We start from the raw sequence: 20,676 nt of genomic DNA on the forward strand, positions 1-20,676 counted from the left end.
TGGAACAACCACAACATACCTCTTTTTATGTCCTGCTGTAGATATTAGCTGCATAATGTCCTGCTGCAGATACCTCTTTTTAGTATCGATAAAATATTTAATAGAACGGAAGCAGGTCGGTCGATCGTCTCTCATACTTATAATGATTCATGTACCTTTCTTATCGTTCTTTCCTACCTAACTTGATCTGTGTTTAAGGTTTGAAAATAGTAGTTCGGGATGTTTGGACTTCATGGTACACCTACCAGGTATGCATAACATCTTTTAAAATCAAAATCCAGGGGTTTAAGTTCTCGGACTTGAAAATTCGTTTGTAAACCCGTATGCATACTTGATGTCGATATTCGGTAAACTTGTTTTGGCCGTATCTTCTTCGTCCGAACTCGGAATGACCTCATTCTTTTTGCATTCTCTTCCTATTTGAATTCTCTTCAAAATTAAGGCGATAATTATTGAATTTGGATGAGTTAAGATTGGTATTTTTCCTGTCCCTTGTTTTTGAGTGTTTTGCTCCGTTTCGTTGCACTTGTTCCACTTCTCTTGGACTTGGGAACTTGGATTCGTGGAGTAGTACTCTTATAAGCTCATTTGTAGCTTTTACAAGAATGTTGTTTGTGAATCACAAAGAAGGAAGTTCAAGAATGGGCAGTAGTACGCATTACTATGGGATTCTTGAATGTTCACAATCTTTTTATGTGAACTATGGTGCATGGTCATTAATGACTTTGTATGTTCTTTTTTGAAAACATTTTTATACGCCTTTGGTAGCTATTCTTGGTATAAATCCGGGCAAAAAAGATTGATTCTACTCTCTAAGGACAAATCATCTTATATGTGCATTACGAGTTTGTCTTGATGCCTATGAAACTTCTTATGAGAATTTATTCTTTTTTTTGAGAAGGATTACTAAAGTTTGGAATAGAAAATATTGTGATTACACATAGCTATGTCCAACGTTTTCATCTTCATGTTTTTAGATTTATTTGTTTAAATTCTAAAATCGCTTGGAAGATGATTTTTGCAGTATTAATCTTTATGATTTTATATATTGCAATTTGTTATGGGATATGTGTGTTTACGTCCGTGAACTTTATTTTCCCATACTTTGTCAAAAGTAAAGTCGTTTGTTGTCGATATTCACATATTGATAAAAGAATGAATGGACTTTTGACAAATACAAAAGTTAAGCCTATATTATCAATCTTTGATGGAAGATAGGTTAAAATCTTTTGTGACAAGGATGATGTCTATTGATTGTTGTTATGCAAATAATGATTGAAGATAGAATGAATCCTTGTATATTACGCAGTATTGATCATCCCTGATCCATATTTTATGTGTATAGTGCAATACTCCATAAGTTTTTCTTCTGTTGAGTATATGAACGGTTAAGCTAATCATTTTCTATGGTTAAGTTAGTCGCAGCTCCGTAAATTTACTTATGTTGAGCATAATCAATTAAATTGATCACTTTTGTGTTTAATTTGGTTGCGTATTCCGATTAAATTAATCATGGGTTTACTTGTGATTAATTTGATTGAGTTTTTTGGATATAGATGATCGTTCTCATGGTTTTTGGTGTCCAATAAAAATCCTTCTTTTCATTTGAAATTAAGGTCACTCGTTGTTGTTCTTTCGAGAATTACATCAAATTGGGGAGAGTTCTTTAGAACTTGTGCTTAATGGTCGTATCTTGAGGGGTATGCGGTTGTGGAATTTTAGAGGGGTTATCTTGTATCTTTAAACTCCTTGATAAATGCATTTAGCTTCATCTTTATGATTGCATCTAAATTAGTTGGTGTGTTTTTCCTTTTCTTTTAGTTATGAAACGTCTCTTTCGGAAATTTCATTATGATCTCGTTCTTGTACCTTTGCCAATTTTATTGACAAAAAGGGGGGGAATTAATATGTAGTTCATACTACAAATACATATGGTTTTCGGATCATTGTGTAAAGGGGAGTGGTTTCCATGTGAGATGGAGTATTGACTAAGGGGGAGTGATACATATTACCATAGTATTATTGTTGGAGTTGTGATACAATTGGACTTTGACATTGTGTAATAATACTATAACACTGTATAGCAATGATCGAGATCGATGCTTTCTCATTGTTATAGATACGGATCTTCAACATCGGTGATGCTAAACTTACAACCTTTGGGATCATTGGAGTACTTGGAAGTGACGAAGATTTCGAGGAATGTTGAAGATTAGACATGTGGAATAGGATCTATTAAAGTTTCTTTATCTTTTTTGTATTTCATATGTATTGATAGTTTTGTCACTAAAATTGACAAAGGGGGAGATTGTTAGAGCATTGCTCGGTCGAACTCTCGTGCGTTGATATCTCAAGCATGTTTGTCATTGTTAGTGATCAAAACTATAAGTCTTGATTTCTAGTCTATTATAGCTAAGTCTCGGACTAAGATATAAAGTGTATTTGAGCTCAAGGACTTCATGGATATTCATCATACAAGTAGAAGAACTACTCAAGGAACCGGTGGAACTTCTCGACAAAAAGGTATGTGAAAACTTGAACTTATCTGTCACTCAAAATTCTATCTACTCTATCTCCTACTCTTTGAGAGAAGAAGTCGTATATTATATATATAGACTTTGATTATACACATTTGGTATTTCGAGCCGATTATATCTCGCCTATCTATATCTCGAAATATATGTTGGTAAGCTTTTCACTTCGATCAAGTTTATCTTTACCATGTGACGAAAGTCATGATATGTTTCAATCATATTGAAAATTTCTTTGACGAGAAATGGTGTAACAACTATATAACGTCCTCTAAGAATGTTTCAATGATTGAAATTAGAGTTTAGATTACATAACCAATGGTGGACATAAGCATTGTTGTGGAAACACTTTTATGTATAAGTCCTATTCCTTGAACCAAAGTTTGCGAACTTTGTTGATCAAGAGAACCGAAAGAATGGCATGAGTCAAGTCCGCGAACTCATTCCGCGAACTGCCGAAGTTCTCAAACCTGAGAATTTATGCTAGAGTTGACAAACTACTTGCGTGAAGCTAAGTCCGCGAACCGGCGAAGTTCTCATACCCGAGAATTTCTGTTGGAGTTTGTAAACTCTGCCCGGTAACTTAAGTCCACGAACCTAGTCTGCGAACTTGAGAAGGTTATATATCGGAAGATGATTTCTGAACTTAAACTTAAAAAGACTAAGGAATGCAGTTTGCAAACCGTGGCTATAAAACTTCATGAACCGATTCAAGTAAATCAAATCATCTTTGCTTCAATTGTGTCTTGTGTAGTACGTGAGATATCCTTGCAATTTGACAACTCTCTAACTAGTTCATTTTGAAGTCATTTGAACTAGTTATGGTGAAGAAGAACATGGTTGATATGAAATGCTCATATGTATAACCTTTTGGTTAACTATTGTTGAACCAACAAGTGCATACGTTTGGGTACGGTTAACAAACCTAGAAGCGTGCCTTGTCAAGTGTGTATAACAAGCTAAATTTTCGATCTAACGGTTGAGAAATATTAGCTTGAATCTGAATCAGGTTTTCATCTAACGGTGGATATTGATTGCTTTTTTACCAAGGTAACCTAATTGCAAACCCTAATTTGAAAGACTATATAAAGAAGACATCTAGTATTCTGCAAAACTAATCCCCACACCTTAAGTGTGATACTAGTTTGCGTACTAGAGTCGATTCTCCTTTAACCTTTGGTTTGTTCACGACTTAACGACTTCATTGGGATTGTGAAGCCAGACCGATACTACTTTTATCGTAGTTGTGTGATCTGATTTGCATCTTCTATTGTAAGAGTACAATCAGATTGATTGGCTTGGGATTGATATCTCTGATAGGCAAGATATAAAAAGTAATCACAAACATCTTCGTCTCATTGTTTCTGATTCCGCAATATCTTGTTTCGCTACCATATGATTAAGATTGTTGTGAGGTGATTGATAACTTTAGGTTGTTCTTCGGGAATATAAGACCGGATTATCAATTGATTCATGTTCACCTAGATTATTATCAAAAGACAGAACAAAATCTTTAGGGTTTATCCGTGGGAGACAGATTGCTCCTTTGATAGACTTGTCTGTGTGAGATAGATTTATTTATTATCAAAGCCTGCGATTTTGGGTCGTAGCAACTCTTAGTTGTGGGTGAGATCCGCTAAGGGAATCAAGTGCGCAGTATCCTGCTGGGATCAGAGGCGTATGAGCATAATTGTACCTTGGATCAATGGGAGATTGATTGGGGTTCAACTACAGCCCAGTCTGAAGTTAGCTTGGAGTAGACTAGTGTCTGTAGCGGCTTAGTATAGTGTGTATTCGATCTGGACTAGGTCCCGGGGTTTTTCTGCATTAACAAAATTTCTGGTGTCTGTGTTATTTCTATTTCCGCATTATATTTGTTTATATAATTGAAATAATACAGGTTGTGCGTTTGAATCAATCAATTGGAAATCCGACCTTCGGTTGTTGATTGATATTGATTGATCCTTGGATATTGGTCTTTGGTACCATCCAAGTTATTCCTTGTGTTTGATTAAAGACTCGCTGATTTCTATTAGATCGAGTAAATAAAAACAAGAGAGAAATATTAACTCCTTGAGATACTTTTACCTAGATGGAGTCTGACTGTCGAGTTGATTCTCTAGAAAGTATTTCGAAGTTAGTTCATACAGATTGCTAAGCGAAATATTGGGTGGTATTGTTAGACCCCCACTTTTTCATACATCCTCCATCAAACTCATAAAAAAAATCTCTGCAAATCGAAAAATTTGATTTTCCTGAAAAATGGTTGATTCCATACGATCAATAGATAACACAGATTCAACAAGAAGTATCAAAAGATCTAAATTAGAGAAAAAAGGTAAGGGGAAAGTTGGAACTAGTAAACCCGAAAGTTCAATCCCTGAGAATGTTGAAAAAAACCTCCGCCGGTGAAAAGAAGACTGTAAGTGATTTCTAAACTCAATCCCATTATTGTTTAGTGTTTTTTGAGTGTTAGATTAGGTTATAAATCGAAAAATTTGTTTTTCAGGATTCTAGGTCGACAAGGTTTTTTAAAAATAGGATGCCGGTCTTAGGATTTTAGTGACAGTCGACATGGTAGTAACATGAAGATCATGCCGAGTTTTCATAGCAGCCATGGCGACTATGAAACATTAACCAGGGCCGGCATGGTAATATATAATCAATAACAAACCCTTCCGACTTTCCATTTGTCGGCATATTCATAAAATTGTACCGTCACAGAAACCTGATTTTGCCGGGTTAACTGTCGGCATTGTTATTGGATATAAGCCCACCGATTTTCTATTTGCCGACGTGTTAGATGATTACTACCATGCGGACTATGTATTAGCCGGCATTGTTTAGATTCTTGACCTTGCCGACTTGGTGACTATAACCATGTTTCAATGTGTAGAATTTTCATATCTCTTATTTGTGTATTGTTTAGGTTCCCAGAGCCAAAAATAGAAGATATCAATTGCGTTGTTCACAATGAAGAAGAGCTATGACAAGATTTATCCGGTTACGATGAAGAACCTAAAGATGAAACTGAAAAGAATTGCCCTGTAAGAAAACTATGTTTGATGGGTAAGGAAGATCCTGAAGAATTTCTAAGGTTTATGGGAAGTCCTAACAATCCCCTCAACTATGAAGAACGCACATCATCAGAGAAGGAAGAAGAGGAGATTGATCCAAGAAATTTTTTCAGGGCATGTGACTTTTCTGGAGTGAACCCTTATTACAATGAGGATGGTGATTACATAGGTCTGGTGGAGAGAGAAGCAAAAGATGATGCTGCTGAAAAAGCTAGTGATGGTGAAAAAGCTAGTGATGTGTAGGAAGATAACAACAATGAGAAGAAGGATCCATGAAATTTTTAAGGGTTATTTTGTTTTTGGTACTCAAGTTTTGATCAACTTTGCTGTTTGGTCTAACATTTGTCCAGCTTGGTGTTTGGTACTTGGAAATGACGTTGACCCGCGTGGACTCGGTTTGACCTTGAAGTCTGTTTAGTATTTTTTTTTCAATTTTAAAAATATGTAATTACTTAACGCCGTTAACTTCTTCGTTAGACACGTGTCTGCATATAGATAACGTACCAGAATGTCGACATCCAACGGTCGGATTTTTTGGGTTTTCAAAATTTGACCGTTGAACTATCTGGCCGATCTGGTCTCTATAAAAGCTAAATTCAAACACTTTCTCATCTTCTTATTCAACAAAAACCTTCACCTGCCAAATTTTCACAAATAAGAAGACACAATGGAGTGTTCAAGCTCATCATCAACTATCAAGTGCCATCTATGTATTTCGGCTGGTCATGTTAGCAGAGATTGTCCCTGGGAAGGCACAAAATGCAGTCTAACCAACTGCAAAGGCTACTTGTTTCTTAGAAAAGCTGTAAAAGGAGAAGAAGGTTTCCAACCTTATGTGAAGTGCAACTACTGTGGAGTTTTCATCTGGTTAGATGCTTATGTAGCTTCACATAAAGGTATTTCACCTCCTATTTCACCCCCTCTGAATGATGAAGACAAATGGTTGAAAGACAAACAGTTCTACTGCTACTCATGTGGGGATGCTGATCACATGGCTTATAACTGCAAAATCAACCTCTTATCATGCACAGATCCATGTTGTGATGGTAAGATGAAGCTGCTCACATCTAGAAAACCAGAATCTGTTGGCAACAGATACTATTTATGTCAACAATGTAAGAAGGTTTAGTTTCTCTAAAACAGTAAGCTGTAAGGGTTTCCTAGTTGTAATGAATGAGGAGATGTATTAACCTAGTAAGATGTATGCACCACGTAAGATGTTCTAAGTACTAATCTATTTATTTCTAGTTTGTTGTTCCTGCGTAATTTTCTCCTGAGCAACTATTGAACAATCCATACACAAAAAATATATAAAGAAGAAATCTAACATAACATTTGGTAGACAAACTAGTTTATAAAGATAATAATAACTTGTTCATAGATGGTTCAAAAAGATGAAAACAAAGTCTTAAAACTAGTTTATAAAGCAACTACCTAAGTTATTCAAACAGGTTGAAATGTAAACAAAGCAATTGTAGATGACCAAAAAAGATGAAGTTAAGTGATTGGTGATCATTCTTCAGTAAGATCAATTGTAATTCCATTAAGGGCCTTACCTATAGCCCTTTGAATCCTTTTGCTTCTCCTTGGTGGTGAAGGCAACACATGCTCCATCTCTGGATCAGGCAACACATGCTCCATCTCTGGCTCAGACAACACATGCTCCATCTCTGTCTCAGGGTCCATCTCTGGCCCAGACAACATAGGGGTGAGTCTTGCCCTCTTGTTTGGTACACTACCACCTCTTGTTCTAACACCACCACCCCTGGTTCTAACACCACCTCTAGTTGCAACACCACCACTATGATGTCCTTCCATAAAACAACCATCTAAGCCTAAAAATGGTACTGCAGGAACAAAATAATCAGCAACTACATCTTGTTCTTGTTCAGCAGCTACATCTTGTTCTTGTTCAGCAGCTACATCTTGTTCTTCTACAGCAGCAGCTGCAAAAGCCTAAAGACAAAAATTTTGTAGTTAGTACTTGTTTCCAACTGCATGAAATACAACAATATTTCTTCTATGTCTATTTTAACAAGAAAATACAATACAAAAATAGTAGAGAAATCACCTGAGCCCTAGTAGGATTCTTTCTATATCTTAGAACTTCATTTAGCCCCCCTGCTAAAATCTCATAACCAACTATCTCACCTCTTCTTATGTGTACCATATTAACACCTCTACCTGCACCCCTTCAACCACCTCTACCTGTACCCTTTGCAGCTCTTGTAACACCTCTACCAGGAGGGACCCATGCTGGAGCAGGTGATATTGGTTCTTCTATTTGGTCCCCAAAAAGTAAGTACTCTGCTCCCCTTGCTCTTCTAGTTGTACCACCTCTGCCAGATGTATTGCCACCTGCCCTTCCACCTATGCCACCCCCCTTCCACCCCTTCCACCTGTAATTCCACCTCCCCTTCCACCTATGCCAGCTGTAATGCCACCTCCCCTTCCACCTCTGCCATCTGAAATGCCACTTCCCCTTCCACCTCTGGCAACTGTAATGCCAGTTGTCCTTCCTCTTCCTCTGCCCCTACCAACAGCTACATCAGTTTCAGTAACTCTAGCTTGATTGAGCTGTTCACAATATTCTTCAAAATCTCTAGCTGGATTCCTTGGAACATGTAGTACTGAACCTTGTTCTGTAGGAGGGTCATAATTTTTAGGACAAGTCCTCTGGTTATGTCCAAATTCACCACAAATTTTACACTGTTTCTTCTGAGCATTTCCACCTCTTGCTTCATCTGCATCTCTTCTCCTTTGGAATCTAGGTCTGCCTTTTGACCTCTCAAATGGTGGTGGTCCAACTTTATGAGCTATGTCAGCTTTTGCTTCCCATTTAGATTCATTGTCCAGTGGACCAACCATTCCTGCATAAGTGGCTCTGTACTTATCCACAAAATGGTATTCATCAAGCAACCTACAAGATATGAACCAAGACAAGTTCCAAAGTTAGACATAATAAAAACAAGACAAATATGCAAAAAACACTAACAATAGAAATTGAACAGTCTAAAGAGTGAGATACTTACTCTTTCCAATCTCCATTTTGGTTAAAAAAGAAAGCATTGATAGCATGCTCACAAGGAATTCCTGTGACATCCCAATATCTACAAGAACACTTGCAATCTTCTCTGTCAAGTCTGCCTCTTTATCATCCTTATCACATTCAGGGACTTCTATCTCTTGTTCTATATCAGACTCACCAGCAGAAACATACTTTTCTTCAGGGTTACATTCATCAATGTTGTGGACCACTTTCATGTTGTGGACCACTTTCTCAGTTGCTTGCACCTCATCTGTTTCAACTTGAGTAACTGACTCCACTTGACTCAAATCAACATCAACATCATACCTCCCTGTTACATTTACACCACCACCATTCCCACCTTCATCATTTACACCACAAATCAAATCTACAACTGCATCTGACACAACTGCACTCACACCTTTACTAACTTTTCTTTTACTACCACCTTTACGAATTTTTCTTGAACTGCCACCAACCTTTTCTACATCTTTACTACAACCAACAACATTAGCACCTGCACCACCATCTGCACTTACACTTGCATTCAAGTTCACATTTACTTCTCCCACCTGACTTGTAACTGCTTCAGGTTCATGTCCTGTAGTACTAATTGGATTGTCATACTTGTTTAATAATGACAACCAATCTAACTCTTCTTCAACCAAACAATCAGGCCTTTTTCACATTTTTACTAGTGTCCCTTTTAGACCTACTTGTACCCACCAGATAACCATCTTTAGTGGGGTAAAACTTTGGCAACTCAGACCCATCCATTCTGCATATAATAGAACACTAAAAGTTAAATTTGTATACATAAAGTCACAAATCAAACAGTTAGTCATTGCATACTAAAGTAATCGAAAAAAGCAGCATAGCAACAAAACCTTAAAATATAAAATTCATCGAACACATACAAAATTCGACAAAGTCACCATCAAAAAGACAAACCCACGTTATTTTCCCCTTTTCAAGTATTAAAAAAGTACCAGATTCGAAAAACCCCAATTTTTTTAAAACCCTAAATTATTCAATCGAAAAAAAGATAAAATTAAACAACATAAATATTTAAATCTTACCACTTACCACCTAATAATAGATGGATTAAGGAAGAAATATAACAGAATTATGTAAATTTTATACACTTACCACTGAAAAATATGAAGAACGGTTAAAATACACTTCAATCTCCCCAAAATCTTACAGATCGACTTCCAAATCCACAAGACACCAACAATAACACTTCGATTTGCAGCTTTTTTTAGATCTACAATGATTTCAAGGACAAAGTCTCTATAAACCCTAAACACTTTGTGTCTGAGGCGAGAATAAACTGACTATGAGTCGATAGATTTTAGGGTTATAAGTGTTAAATTTAGGAGAATTCTCCACCGTTGAGATATATGAAATTTTGAGCGTACACGTGTAACGTTAGGACTTAGCAGGTCATTGTTACTAAAGTTAATTTTCTTTTAGTAATTTTCTAATTAATTAACAGAGAAGTGGACACGTCAAGGTCAAACCGAGTCCACGCGGGTCAACGTCATTTCCAAGTACCAAACACCAAGCTGGACAAATGTTAGACCAAACAACAAAGTTGGTCAAAACTTGAGTACCAAAAACAAAATAACCCAATTTTTAAACTTTATTATATTTCATTTGCTTTAGAAACTTAGCTTGTGGTTTCAACTATTACATTATGTTTTGAACTCCAAGTGTGTGGTTTTAGACTTGTTAAACTTATGTTAATTTTCAGTTTCAGTTGCTTTAGAACTTAATCATTTTTATGCAGTTTTAGACAATATTAGAGTTTTGTTAGGTTGGCATGGTTTGTAAGCTCGACCTTGCCGACCATCCCATGATATATGTTATAGTGTTGTCAGGGATAGGTAGTCGGCGTGGTTTTAAATGTCGACCTTGCCAACCAACATCAACTCTACTCATTCTCCACACGTGATTGGTGAGTTCGTTCCTCCAAAAAATAATCTTGAATGGGAATCCACACTTCTTTGACTTCGTCTTGTACACCCTAGTCGTCTTCTTATCATACACGTAACCCTTTCTCTTGTGACTTGCGTCCGGTGACCCACTGCACTCGCATACCATTTCAAACCGCTAATCATTTTGTTGGGTGTTTTTCACTAGAATGCACATCTTCTCTTTTGCGTTCTCAACAATCCAATTGACCGCGTCGTCTTTTTCCTCCCATTCCAAATCATTAGCATAATGTGCGAAGTATCAGGACCCCTAACACTGTTAGCTTGAGGCTGATCCATCATTGGTACCAATGCAATCTACAAAAATTCACAACTTAGTTGATATGTACTGGAATAGTCGACAAGGTCGATATAAAACACAATACCGACCATACAACAGTCGACATGGTATAAAGAAAATACATTGCCGACCAAACAAATAGTCGGCAAGGTCGAGGTTTCCAAAACACTGCCGGCTTAAACATGTTTCAAATACGTCTCATGTGCTACAAAAAATCAAATAATCGGCAAGGTTCAAAATTTATAACCTGCCGGCTATATTATTGCTCATGAAAAGTCGGCAAGGTTCAAATTTTAGAATATGCCGTCTATATTACTGCTCATGAAAATTCGGCATTTTCTTCAAGTGAAATAATGCCGGCGAGTGTGGTCGGCACGGTCGACGATGATCGCCCTTGACGATATTGGGTCGAAAAATTAAAAAAACAACTCATTTTTTTGCATGGAAATAACAGATGCTTCGCCACGTAAGCTTTGTACCTGATTATTTTCAGCTCCCTTTTCTTGTGAGCATCATGCAAGTAATCCATTTGATCATGATTTGGTAGATATCATACAAGTACTCATTTGTAGGGGGAAATTAGAAGGTTCTCTCACTTCAAAATCAGGATTAGAATCACTTATATCACAAATGTCTCAAAAACCCTAACTCCTCCCCTCCTCCTCCCCCCCCCCCCCCCCCCCCCCCCCCAAAACTTCCTCTACTACTTCATTCTAATTCTCTCTCTTGATTATTTCTAAAGCCCAACTTATAAATCAACTAACTAATCTAATCATATAAACTAAATTAGTGTTAATCATTGTGGGGGCAATTTTGCCATTTTGAAAATATTTGGTTAAGGGACTTTTTTTTTATTTCAAAATGACCTTATTTCGTCTCATTTGGTATACCCCAATTAATCTGGGTATACCCCAATCAAGGCAGGATTCAAATCAACGAATTTTTTTTTGTTGTAAGGATAATTTTGTTATTAATAGGTAACTAGTCAAGGTTAATTAAGTCCATCTAAAAATGTGCAATCATAAATCTAATCTAAAACTACTTATCTAAACCGTAGATCGTATAATTTAGGCTACGCATATATACAATATTAATGATGGGTTTTTAAAAGAGAGATGAACCATTTCTGGGTTCCTCGTGAATTTCCACTTAGAAAAATTACGAATGCAATTAAACTATTCAAGGTGGAAGCATTATTCATTTTTAAAAAATCTATTTTTTTAGTTAATCATTACTATTATTTATTTCTAATTTTCTGATTCAAACGTCTTTATCAACAACATAGGACTGTAAGAAACTGGTTGGAATCCTAGCAACAAGCTGGGCACCAACCCCTTTCTGAATCACAATCCCGAATCTGTGAAAGAAGAGATTACATTTTCTTGCGCCAACATCAAATGTAGACAGATGGTTATGCAATCTTTTCAGAAATTCGACCATATCATCCCCAAGTTCACCAAACGTGGAAAAGGCCAAAGCACCAAACCCCAAACCTTGAGCCACACATTTGTCGAGATATTTCTTATTTTTACGCATAATGGCATTACTTAAAGCAAGACCAGGCCGAAATCCACGAACTCCATCACCGGTAAAAGGAGAGACCCCAGTTACATGAAAACACAAAGAATATTTGATTTCTTTCAAGAAGAAACCTGTCTATCTGTCTACAAGATTACTAGTTTTCAAGGAGTGTGAGTTCTTTCTTTCTTTATTTTTATGTGGTAAAGAATTAGAGTTATCCACCGGATTGATGAAGGAATGCCCGACTATGACTATGATCCATCCATTCGCCCCCTTACATTGTGCATCTCCTCCTCTCATAGTGCAGTCATTTGGTAGGTTTCATGTAGCTGGGGGAACATTATTGACTGCTATGTTCATCTATATTGTCAGCCTCAAGATTCAGCAACCAAGTTAAGAGCATATCTAGCCAAAGCAGCTGCATTCTAATTTTTTTTATCTTCAAACACTTTTTAAGGCGTTTCCTTGAAAAGTATCAGACCAAACAGCTTTGAATGCTAATATCAGTATCAGACCATGCTTCAAAAAAAAAAAAAAAGTATCAGACCAAACAGCTTTAAACCAGCAACTCTGGACACACTTTTGGCCTGCTGAGCATTTTCCCATACACACATACCATGACCCTTCGTCCTGGCAACTTTCCATAGATTGGCCTAGAAATTCAACCAACTGAATTCAGCCTCACAAGAGATAAAGAACAAGTTGAAGACAATAGTTCAACCCTTGAGTATGCTTATTATATAGAGAAGGTATTTCATAAATTAATTTCACTTGCCATTACATCATTTAGTCCTACGAATTAACGACTATTGCTTCTCGGATAACATATCTCAAAACCAAAAAAAAAGACCGAGTTTTAAACGACGAAGATGTCTAAAGATTGTGATCTACTATGAACCAGCAGGACTCAAAGATGTTCTGTAGCAACTTTCCAATATACCAGTGATGAGTTACAAGGATAAAAGATCCTGCTGCAGCAGTAACAATTCAACGCGTTTGGCTAAACAGAGCGCGACTAACAATACCAGTGGCTTCAATGTATCGATCCACACATCTGGAGACGCAACTACTTTCACCCCCACTCAGGCTCGTTCCAGGCTTAGTGATACACTTAGAAAAGCATTTGCCCCTGACAGTCTGATGAGTAGTAGTAGTAGTAGTTAGAAAAGGACATAAAAGCTAGCATATCAACTAATCATCAATTGTCCTGTATCTATTCATGTTGCTTCAAGTGAACAAGTTTCAATATATGTGCTATACTCATGATGCATCAGAGTCAAAGAACCAAAGAACAAGTTAGTCAGACGAGATAGCTACTAATGGTTTATCATGATGTTCCCTAGCACCAAAAAAACGTTCAGAAATTTGAATCCACACCATAAATCTGTACGTATCCTACTATGTACAGATGCACTAAGTTCAGTAATTTCTTCGAAAAGGAGACAAGTAACATTTACTAGAAAGGTTATCATGGATGCAAGGCATGAGTTTTCTTCTGGGAGAGCAGTAGTTAACACAGAGTAGGAAAATAAAAAACAAGCTAGTTACAGATAAAACACTAGTACCTCCTTTACTACGATGGCAGAGGGATAATACTCCTACACCACACTCATCTTCCACATAAAGAAAGGCGTTATCAGCCATTTAACCTAAAGTTGTGAAAACTCACAGAAAAACTTAAACCAGTAGAAGCAAGAATTTTAAGAAGAAAGAATTCTACAAGCACTGGAGGTTCAATGCTACCACATAGTGAATTATGCAATTGCCTAGTCTAAGAAGAAAGAAGATAGGGAATTAAGGACACTGACACAGTGTCAAAATTGTGCATGTTCTACTATGTTCAGTAATGTTGTCGAAATGGATACAAGAAACATTTATTTGAATGGTTACCACTAGATCGGTGACTGATTACATGGATGCAAGGCATGAGTTTTATTCTGGGAGAGAAGCGAGGAAAAATCATAAACAAGCTAATTACAGATAAAAGACTAGTACCTCCCTCACCACGATGACGAAGGATAATAGTCTGAGTAGTTAACACATGAAGAAGTAAAACCATCCCAGATGATCTAAACCACACTATCTTCCATATAACTAGAGACATGACGATTTTACATAAAATTGTGAAAACTCGTAATCAAAACAGAAACTTAACCCAGTAGAAGGATGAATTTTTAAAAGAAAGAATCAAGGCTACCACATAGCGAATTATGAAACTGACTAGTCTAACTAGGACCTAGATAGAGAATCAAGGATACTGACATGAAAACTGTCAAGGGCAAACAAGGGTCATCCATCCATTCAACAAATTGGGTTTTCTAAATTGATTCTGAAGAGTGATTGAGGATGTCATGACAATCAAAAATTAGGTTGATATTACTACTCCACATGTAACATTCCGCAGAGATATTCAATTAGTAATTTACTGAATCCAAATGGGGTTTATTTTTTTGTGCATAATCAAAAGGTATCGAAAAGAAGAACATGATACAATCGAAGTAAAATCATACCCAAAAACAAATAGGACAGGATGAAAAGAAAAATCGGGGTTTTATACCTCTAGAAATTCCTCCGCATAAGCTTGAGCAAGCTGAGATTTGAGCTGGTCCATGAAAACCTCAGGTGAAGGCTGAGATCCCGATGAAGAAGAACCACTTGAAGAAGATGAGAAATCCATCCTTCCTTCCTTCCTACTGCTTTCTGTCTCTTTTTAGAAGAAAAAACGCCTCTCTCTATTCTATTCTTTCTGAGAAGAAGCAACCCTAATTTCACTTCTCCAAAAGTCTCAATATGCACTGATTTTCTTGAAAAAGAAGATAAAAATTCTCTATTAAGCCCAGCCCACTTACCCAAGTCTAAGCCCAAAACTCCCCCCGGAGGTTGTTTCAACGAATTTTTCTAACCGGCAACCTGGGGATGTAAAGTGTAAACTGCAGACTAACCTAGCTTAGCCAAGCACTCTGGTGGTGGCTCGAATTTTGTTTGACGGAGCTTCTCAAGTTTAGCTCTAGATTACTTTCGTCAGGGCCACTCCGACCACTGGCTTCATTGAACAAGTTAGGCCAGCCAGTCACTAGCTTCATTGAGCTCAACCCACAAATTTGGCCAGTCCATGAGCTCAATCGCGTGTAACCTCGGATACACTTGCTTTATCATACTCCCTCCGTCCCACTCATAAGTGACCTATTTGAAATTTGCACAATTTTTAAGGCAAGCAAGGAAAATAGTATTTTTAATCATTTTTTACAATTATACCCTTATGAATAATAACTAGTGAAATTTAAAAATGGTTTATCTCTCAAAATACTCCACGGATGTTCGCAAATTTCATACAATTGAAAAGCATTTTAAAACACCTACGTAACCAATATAAACATGCCTATCAAATTATACATATTTCATATATTATTTATAATTAACTAAAAGGATAATTCCGGAATATCTCATTGTTTAGTGATATAGGTCACTTATCATTGGGACAAAATCTAAAATCAAATAGGTCACTTAGGAGTGGGACGGAGGGAGTATGAATTTAGCACATTTGGCATCCCATTATTGTCAACCATCCCAAACTTGAGCCCCAGATGAGGAGCTCTCTGTGTCCAACAACTTTTTTAGATCATTTCTCTAAGCTAAACAATTCCAATCGGTATTCGATACCTTTGAATTGAATCTCACTCAGATGTAACCAACTCACCTGCACTTCCCTGTCACGACGACTCATGGATAAGATAACACAAATAGAAAGCTACAACACGTAGATATAGTATAGAGACTAAAAGTGATGGATCACCATTACAGATTATAAAACAGTCCCAATGCCACATTTTTAAAATCCACCAACTACTCTAACCCCTTATTTATATTCTACACCCACCAAATAGTTGGCACTATTATAGTTAGGTGACCCTTCCTCCTCTTCTTTTGTCCCACAACTGACTAGCACGAAGCCTTGATTGCCCTTCCTCCTTCAAACAATAAACCGCTTTTTATAATGGAGGAAGAAGAATTATAATGGAGACTTCGTGTGGCTGAGGAAAGATCAACCCTGTCATAGAAATGATGATGGTCAATATCTGCTCCTACAATATGCAGACTACAACTCAGGAGAAACAACACTATCATCAGCAGCATTTGTTAATCATCAACCTGCAGCTGCAAAAGAGACAATGGAAAATATCACCACGACGTTTTTCAGATGCATCAAATGGCAGGTTGAAGAAACAACAGACCCAGTTAACTGCCCGTACCATTACTTTTGTGCCAGTAGTTATCAAGGTGGTGACTACCCGCCTGCCATTGCCATACTGGTACTACTCTTCACAGCAACCTTGTACCTTGTGACGCTGGTCTTCACCGTACAGGAGATTGTCTGCAAAAGTACAACTACTAATTCATCTACCACAGCTGCCGCAGGAGAAGGAGGAGACAGACATCGTGCTATTCGATATAATTGTGGTGGTAGTGGCAGTCGTCGAAGTAGGAGGTACTGGATACCATCTGGTCCCATCGCCCTCCCTTTTATTCTCCTATCTCTTGCCAAGGGCTATCGCATCAACACCCTTTCCCCTCTCGGAGAGTGCATAGGACCGGCGCTTTTCCAGTTGCTTCAAATTTCTGCTCTTGCCTTCCCCAATGATGATGATGATGATGACTACAACATGGAAGGTAATTTCAATAAATGGAAATATGATTTAAAGTACATCCTGTTCGAGTTGTCAACAGTTTCTGGAATCTTGCATGCAAGTCTATTTTTGGATTACATAATATTGCCCTTTTATACGGGCTATGATGCATTGATGTCATCAACGAGCTTCTCAGGTGAGTGTGCATCTTGTATGTGCCGCACTGAGGTTCTGGAGGTAGGAGGTAAATTGGTGTCATACAGGGGATGGTCTATTTCCATGTTTTCTGTTGTTGGTGTTCTATGTTTGAGGACTATCTCCAGATTGTTAATGTTATTCTTATCCCACTATGACGATGAAGTCCACAAGGCAACAGTATTAGCGATGGTAAAAATACTCCAAGTTGTCATAAAGCCCGCATTAGAAACTATGAGCTGGATGTTGATATCAAAAGATACTATTTACCTGATGATGAATTCTCCAGAGAGTGATGGGTCAGCGCCGTTAAGATTAGCTGCACATGGATGTGCATGTTTTTTAATTTGTCTGCATGTCTTCACGAAGCTGCGGAGTAGACATATAGTGCGGGTGCGCGGCGCCATCATAATAACATGAGGAAGTATATCTTATGCTTTTAGCGATATAGTCATTGTAAATACTTCCATATTCTTTGCAGCAAATGTCTCTGCACCTAAAGAAGCAGACATAAAGTGGTCAGAAAATTTGTCATAAGAAGTAAAGATGTACAAGCAGTTTATAATGCTAAAATTGTTCATCAGGTCCTACCTCAATCTGTTTTGGAGCTGTTGTCCGATTCTCGATTCGCACAGTTAGATGAGAAAGAGATTTTTTATAGATCAGACTCAATGGTCTTCATGCATTACGAATTGGTCTAGGTTGTCAGTTGACATACCTGTTCCTTTTTGTTATGCCAACATCTCCAGTAAACCATGTATGACATGCTTAACTTCTATATACACAAGTCTACAATCTCGTAAAAATACTTTTTCTGGAAATGGTTTCCCTCAGCATTCACAAAAGGAGAAAACAAAAATGAAGCAACTAAAAAGGCTGGTTCTGCTAATCCAACCCATTCAACAGATTATTGAATATCTAAAGTCCTAATTTCTCCAACAATTCCTCTATGTATAGCATAAATGAGATTCAGAAAATCTAGTTTTGTCACATCAGACCCAAAGTGCAAATCTCAAATTTCAACTCTGGCTTAATTACACTGTACTTTGGAAATAGTTGTAGCGTGTTACAAGCACTTGGCCCTCTATGGAATTAAAACCTATTGTTCCCTCTTGCTTAATTACACTGTGCTTCTGAAATAGTAGTAGGGTGTTGCACATACAAACACTCGACCCACTACGGAATTGTTCCTCTGGACAGAATTGCAGTATGACACATGAATTGAAGCACCGAAATTCAGAAGACAATGCTTGTAAAAGATAAATTAACAAGAGAGATGAAAGTTAACATGGTATTGAATTATAGGAATCTGTACTTGTACACCACAATGGAGAAGTTCTTAAAGGCAAAGAAGAACTACGACATACCTCCAATGTATCACGAAACTGTGTATCACAAGTCTTTAACATTACAGGAAGTGGAAAATGAACATCTTTCTCTACACAACACAAATGTCTAGGTTTGATCCTATTCTCTAAACTGAATGAAAAATACTGAGGAAACTCCTTCAACTCGTCTAAATCCCTTCCCATTTCGCGGTAAAAGTAATCGAACTTAGGCTCAAAATTATTCTTAATACTATAACAAAACAACTGTGGGAATCTCCTCAACATTGAAAGAGCATCGGCATTAGTAAAACCAATGTTTTCCAAATACTCAATCCTTGGTATAAACTTATCCTCAACACTGCAAGACAGTAAAGATGTATGTTTATGTACCTCAGCTATCCCAATGCTCTGCAAGAAGTATAATGTCGGACGCAGACGCTTCTCGACATTGCAGACGAGCAATCTAGGTCTTCGATTGATGACTTTCCGAATATCAGAACCCATCACTTTAGCTTCCCTTAACAAGAATGTGAATACAGGAATGACTTCTGAAACTTTGAATGTGAGTATTTCAGGACACATACCACAAATCCTACGGAATTCAATTGAACTGAAACCCATTGATCTTATGAAATCAATGGTGGATTTCATATCATCAAGAGAAGTTGAAACAATTAGATTTAGTGTGTTGAATTCTTCTTCATATTTCCCATCATTTTGTTCTTCTTCTTGTTGTTTTAGAATAGAGAAGATATCAATTCCAATTGAATCTAAGTAGAGGAGTTTTTCTCTGAAGATATCAATTCTGCTGGTGGTGGGTTTTGCAATTTGGGGGTTTTCATCACTATCATCATCGACGAATTTGGGGAAATGAGAGGGTTTTTGAGGGATTGAAATTAAGGTTTTCGATGAAGAGGATGAGAGAATTCGAGAATGAATAAGCCTGCTGTTCTTGATGTTGGTGGTGGTGTTATAGAAATAGAAATGAGTAGAAGTCATCATATGGATTTGAGAAATGGTTCTTCTACTCGTTCCACCACCACCAGCGGTGGTATAGAAACGGAGGAGTATAGCTTCCATGGGTTTGAGCTGAGAATCAAAGCGAGAGTGAGTTCCTCTTCTTGAGTATATTCAGAGAAAGGTGTTTTTTCTTGGAGTCCATTGGATTAGATAAGAAGATTCTGGGTGACTCTGTGAACCAGAAAATCTGAAACCCGATCCAAAAGAGAGATAATAAAACCGAAACACGACAAGTAAAAATTGCTTTAAAATGGCCACGACGAGGATATGCAGGAAGTCCTAAAAGTGGCCGGCTGCCGGTAGGATAATAGGTACCTTCAGGTGGTGCCCAGAGGTTGCCGTTCGGCTTGTTTACTTAAAATGTGGAATGCCGGTTCGACTTAATTTACAACCCTGTTACAGGGGCGGCATGTTCCATTAAAGGGGCGGCCAGTGTGATAGCAATGTCTCTCTTATTGGTTAGGAGATGTCCTATAGAGGGTGTAAATTGACTGGATTATCCTCTCCAAATTTTAACCTAATGGAATCAGAAAGATCAAAAAACTTTTTTGATTTTTTCATCTTCTCTTCTCCTCCTCCATTAAAATTGAAATTTCATCGTCCTCGATTAATCAGCGATTTGAAAAATTGATAATCGTTGATTGAAAACTATATTTCGAAAAGACCCAATTAGGGTTTAGTTTATTGTGTTTGATTTAAGTTAGTTTTGCATCAAAAATTAGGGTTTTGGATCAAAATTGAAATTTATGTGTTGCATGTGAGTTATGGTTGGTAATAACTCCAATTGGAACCGTAACTCTAGATTTGGTTGATGTTACGGTTCATTTAACTCAGTTACCAACCGTAAGTTCTTGATTTTGAGATAAAATGTTCAGTTACGAATTTTTTTTGCAACCGTAAATTACCTACGGTTGGTCTCGTTACTTAAGTTACAAACCGTAAGTTGTCCTGGATGTTTCATTTTTTTTTTTACGGTTTGTAATTGCATCACTATTATCAATCGTATTTGCAACCGTAGGTTAGTTACGGTTGATCCCGATTCATTAGTTACCAACCGTAATTTGTTACGGTTGT

General features: G+C 37.3%; 3 protein-coding genes across 4 annotated transcripts; 1 reads left to right on the forward strand and 2 right to left on the reverse strand.

The window, feature by feature from the left end:
- Positions 1-13,125: 13,125 nt before the first annotated feature.
- Positions 13,126-15,221, reverse strand: LOC113339293 (mitochondrial import inner membrane translocase subunit Tim13-like). The gene is made up of 2 exons (XM_026584591.1): positions 14,992-15,221; positions 13,126-13,571 (listed from the first exon to the last, which is right to left on the reverse strand). Exons 1-2 carry the CDS (start codon positions 15,109-15,111, stop codon positions 13,422-13,424), a joined length of 270 nt encoding a protein of 89 aa, XP_026440376.1. The 5' UTR covers positions 15,112-15,221; the 3' UTR covers positions 13,126-13,421.
- Positions 15,222-16,266: 1,045 nt separating this feature from the next.
- LOC113339292 (transcription termination factor MTEF1, chloroplastic-like) lies at positions 16,267-19,768 on the reverse strand. Of its 2 annotated transcripts, XM_026584590.1 has the most exons (4): positions 17,846-19,768; positions 17,525-17,750; positions 16,685-17,088; positions 16,267-16,589 (listed from the first exon to the last, which is right to left on the reverse strand). In XM_026584590.1, exon 1 carries the CDS (start codon positions 19,660-19,662, stop codon positions 18,538-18,540), a length of 1,125 nt encoding a protein of 374 aa, XP_026440375.1. In that variant the 5' UTR covers positions 19,663-19,768; the 3' UTR covers positions 16,267-16,589; positions 16,685-17,088; positions 17,525-17,750; positions 17,846-18,537. The 2 variants fall into 2 exon arrangements, with proteins under 2 accessions (XP_026440375.1, XP_026440374.1); XM_026584589.1 differs by having other exon boundaries at positions 17,525-19,768.
- On the forward strand, positions 16,604-17,791 carry LOC113339576. Its single transcript, XM_026584820.1, has 2 exons — positions 16,604-17,591; positions 17,736-17,791. The coding sequence occupies exons 1-2, from the start codon at positions 16,604-16,606 to the stop codon at positions 17,789-17,791; spliced, it is 1,044 nt and encodes a 347-aa protein (XP_026440605.1).
- Positions 19,769-20,676: the final 908 nt, after the last annotated feature.

The sequence above is a fragment of the Papaver somniferum genome, unplaced genomic scaffold (genome assembly GCF_003573695.1).
Source record: "Papaver somniferum cultivar HN1 unplaced genomic scaffold, ASM357369v1 unplaced-scaffold_21, whole genome shotgun sequence".
In the NCBI taxonomy this organism is placed as follows: Eukaryota; Viridiplantae; Streptophyta; class Magnoliopsida; order Ranunculales; family Papaveraceae; genus Papaver; species Papaver somniferum.

Coding starts and splice junctions, on each gene's coding strand:
- LOC113339293 (XM_026584591.1), bottom strand. CDS start 15,111: ATGGATTTCTCATCTTCTTCAAGTGGTTCTTCTTCATCGGGATCTCAG. Junction 13,572..14,991: donor ATGCGGAGGAATTTCTAGAG/GTATAAAACCCC, acceptor ACTACTCATCAG/ACTGTCAGGGGCAAATGCTT.
- LOC113339576 (XM_026584820.1), top strand. CDS start 16,604: ATGGAAAATATCACCACGACGTTTTTCAGATGCATCAAATGGCAGGTT. Junction 17,592..17,735: donor AGCTGCACATGGATGTGCAT/GTTTTTTAATTT, acceptor TATTCTTTGCAG/CAAATGTCTCTGCACCTAAA.
- LOC113339292 (XM_026584590.1), bottom strand. CDS start 19,662: ATGGAAGCTATACTCCTCCGTTTCTATACCACCGCTGGTGGTGGTGGA.